The sequence below is a fragment of the Benincasa hispida genome, chromosome 8 (assembly GCF_009727055.1).
Source record: "Benincasa hispida cultivar B227 chromosome 8, ASM972705v1, whole genome shotgun sequence".
In the NCBI taxonomy this organism is placed as follows: Eukaryota; Viridiplantae; Streptophyta; class Magnoliopsida; order Cucurbitales; family Cucurbitaceae; genus Benincasa; species Benincasa hispida.
In genome coordinates, this window is record NC_052356.1 from 33062026 (window position 1) to 33065280 (window position 3255).

The 3255-nt window shown below is 36.9% G+C and overlaps 1 protein-coding gene across 1 annotated transcript; it reads right to left on the reverse strand.

The window, feature by feature from the left end:
* Window positions 1-865: 865 nt before the first annotated feature.
* On the reverse strand, window positions 866-2621 carry LOC120082488. The gene has a single exon (XM_039037678.1). It carries the CDS (start codon window positions 2374-2376, stop codon window positions 1048-1050), a length of 1329 nt encoding a protein of 442 aa, XP_038893606.1. The 5' UTR covers window positions 2377-2621; the 3' UTR covers window positions 866-1047.
* Window positions 2622-3255: the final 634 nt, after the last annotated feature.

Sequence of the window (3255 nt, forward strand, 5' to 3'; positions counted from 1 at the left end):
TCTTGTTTTATTTTAGTCTTTAAACTTTCAAAAACGTCCATTTTAGTTCTTGAACTTTTAAACAGTATTTATTTTGATTTCTGTTATTAAGATTTTATTATTTCTTTAGAAATAAAATTGCATCTAGCATGATGAAGGTGAAGTAAAATGTGAACAACCAACGTGACAAAATAGTGAACGGCCAAAATCTGAAATCCAAAAGGACTTTTGATCTCCCATAGAAAATTGTTTTACCACCTAATTCAAAATTGAAACCCTAGATTTCCTAGAATTGACTAACTTATTTGACAACTTAGTCATAAAAAAAAATACAAAGTCATCTTACCATTCTATTTAAGAATTAACAAAATCTTAAGAGTAAGAACCAAAGAAAAGTTTAGAGACTATAATGGACGTTTCTTAGAGTTTAGAGACCAAAATAAAATAAGATCCAAAATATGGTTTTTTTACACCCTTAAATTCTAAGGGATTAAAATAATCAATTTTTTAAGATTCAAGTATCAAAATAAACCAAAATTGAAAATACAAAATTAAACCGAATATTTGAATAAAAGTTTTTTTATTTTTTTATGTAAAGTACGAAAACTCTATTTTGCAAGTTCCAAAAGCACAAACTCTTACATCATATAATATGTTGCACCGCCACAACTTGACAGTGGTCAGTGAGGATCACAGAAAGTAACTCAATGAAGACAAATACCTAATTTATGGAGATTCCATTGTATATGTATATATATAGTGCTTAACAAAGTCACCTCGAAGGCTAACTAAACATAATTCAAAGGGTCAAATCTTTGTTTTGAAATTTGAATCTCCTTTATAAAGAAGACATTAACTGAAGAGGGTATCATCCAAAGATAAAGCATTTGATCCAACAATGTGCACTAAAAACTTTGAATACGTAATTCTATATCATTTGGTACAAAAAACCCCAGTTGAATTTTTCAACTTCCGTGGGAACCATTTTCACTTTCAACTAAACTACTTTGAACAGACAAACACAGCATTTGTATAATAAGAGATGAAAGATGAGGATGATGTTCTTTCTTAACAAACACTACTGACCTTTAATGGCGGATTCAGAGACTTTCTCCTTGCAATTTCGTTCAATTTGATCATGAAACAGCATGCGGTTGTTAGCACCACCGCCAGAAACCGACCTCCGAACAACCCAGCAAGAACAATCAGAACCAGAATTGCGTAACTCAAACTCCCTTCTCTTTCGATTCCATGAACTTCACACGACTCTGCAGCTTCCATTGCCAGCCGTTGCTGTTCATCTTCGCAGAAAATGCTTCTGATTTCTCGATCTTGGTCTTGTTCTTTTTCTAGGGTTTCATTCTCTTGTTCTTCAATGGAATCCTTGTCCAATCTGTCACTTCTGAACTCCAATTCCTCTGGGTTGTTCTTCTTCTCGATCGCTTGATTACTTGATTTCCTACGCACGAGTTTCTCAAACATCCTCCGGTTTTGTTTCCTTCGAATTCCACGTTGATTTTCACACACTTGAAGATCCCCTCCATCTTTGTTTTCCTTCTCATCTCCAAGAAAATCGAGACGGCGCTTTTCATCTTCAACTCCCTTAGGCGTTACACCGGCGTCGAACTCCGGTTCCACGAGTTGGATTTCTTCGATTGAAGAACTTAACTGCGATTCGTTCAGAAAAGCATCGAGCGGAACTTCCGTAACAGGTTCTCCTTCGCAATTTCTCGAGTCTTGAGTCACTAGATCATCCTTTCCAATCCAGAGATGCTTCGATACCTTTTGGATCAAGAATCTCAGAGCCACCTTGCCATGAGTGCACGGTTTCAAGAAGCGAACCGCACGTTCACCGACAAATTCCAGAAGAAAAAGTAGAAAAGCATATAGAGTAATTCCAACCACAAGCTTCTTGGCACTTAACGCCAAAACCGCAACCACAAAAATCTTCAACACGAACAAACATACGCCGTTCCCGCCCGCCCCATCGCCACCGACAACGCACATCTCAGTCCGATCCTGGATCAATTCGCAACCACGATCGCGACATTCTCGAGCTTCATCCAAGACCTTCAAGTCCTCAATTTCTAGGTTACCGCGCAAGACGCAACTGCCTAAAGAACCACTAGAATTGATTTCGGAAGGATGCGATTGAGGAGTAGAAGAAGACAGTTGAGCGATTGAGTCGTGAAATTCATTCTTGGATAACTTCTTCTTCAACTTCCTTCTCGCCGAATGCTTCCTCAGTCGATCGCGGTGCTTGACGAATAGATCAACAACAGAGGTTGGAAATCCAGTCTCGACAACAAGCGAACCGCCGCGCTTCGGCGACTGAAGGTCAGCGACGATTTGGGAGATTCGAGAAGCCCTTGTGGTCTTCCATGGAAGAAGAGGCATGATTCTGGAACAAGAACCGGAAAAATGCAATTCCGGCGGAGGGAATTGCAATTAGACGGCGAATCGGCGAGAAATGGAGATGGAAATTCCAAAACAGGAGAGCAAGAAACGGCAAGAAGAACAGAGACTGTTATTGTTGATGGAGAAGGGTTAAAGAAATTGTCTTTTTCGAATTATTATTGACGACAAGGGAAATTTGGATTTTTCTTCCAAATGGAGAATCATTGGTATCCAAATCTCAGATTTTGGCACTTTGGGGTCCTTTTATATTTGAACATAATGTCTTTTAATATATTTTTGCCTGAATTGTTAAAACTACACCGAAATTCTCTACTTTGTGTGAAAAATAAACTTTCTAAAATACCAAACTCTCGAGAATGTGAATGTAAAACACTATTACCATCCTTAGTTTTCCAAAAAGTTACTCTTAAACTTACTGTTTTTCTAATTTATATTTATAAATGACTTAAATGTTTTAACCAAGTTCTACGTTAGTGGTTGAGCGTGTTAATAAGTTGTTTTAGTTAAATATACAAAAAATGAGACGCGTCGAGGATTAGAGCCACATTGATATTTGGATCATAATTTTGAAGACAACGGGTAGGAGGAAATGAAAGAAAACATGCACATTATCAAATTTGTACTAGTGAAGACTTTGTTTTGATCATCCTTGCGATTCAAATTACTCTGATTAGTTAGGAATGATTCAAGGTAATCAAGGATGATATTCTTTTTTGAAATTTATGCACTTGTATGCGTGTGTGAATTTCAAAAAGAAATTATATCAACCTTAATTTTTGCCGAAATTATGAGCTTTGTTATGGGTGATTTTGGATCGAAGGATATAATTGAGCACAATTAGAAACAACAAAGTCAAGA

What these genes read in the sequence shown, in the direction of transcription:
- LOC120082488 (XM_039037678.1), bottom strand. Translation starts at nt 2,376, where the DNA reads ATGCCTCTTCTTCCATGGAAGACCACAAGGGCTTCTCGAATCTCCCAA.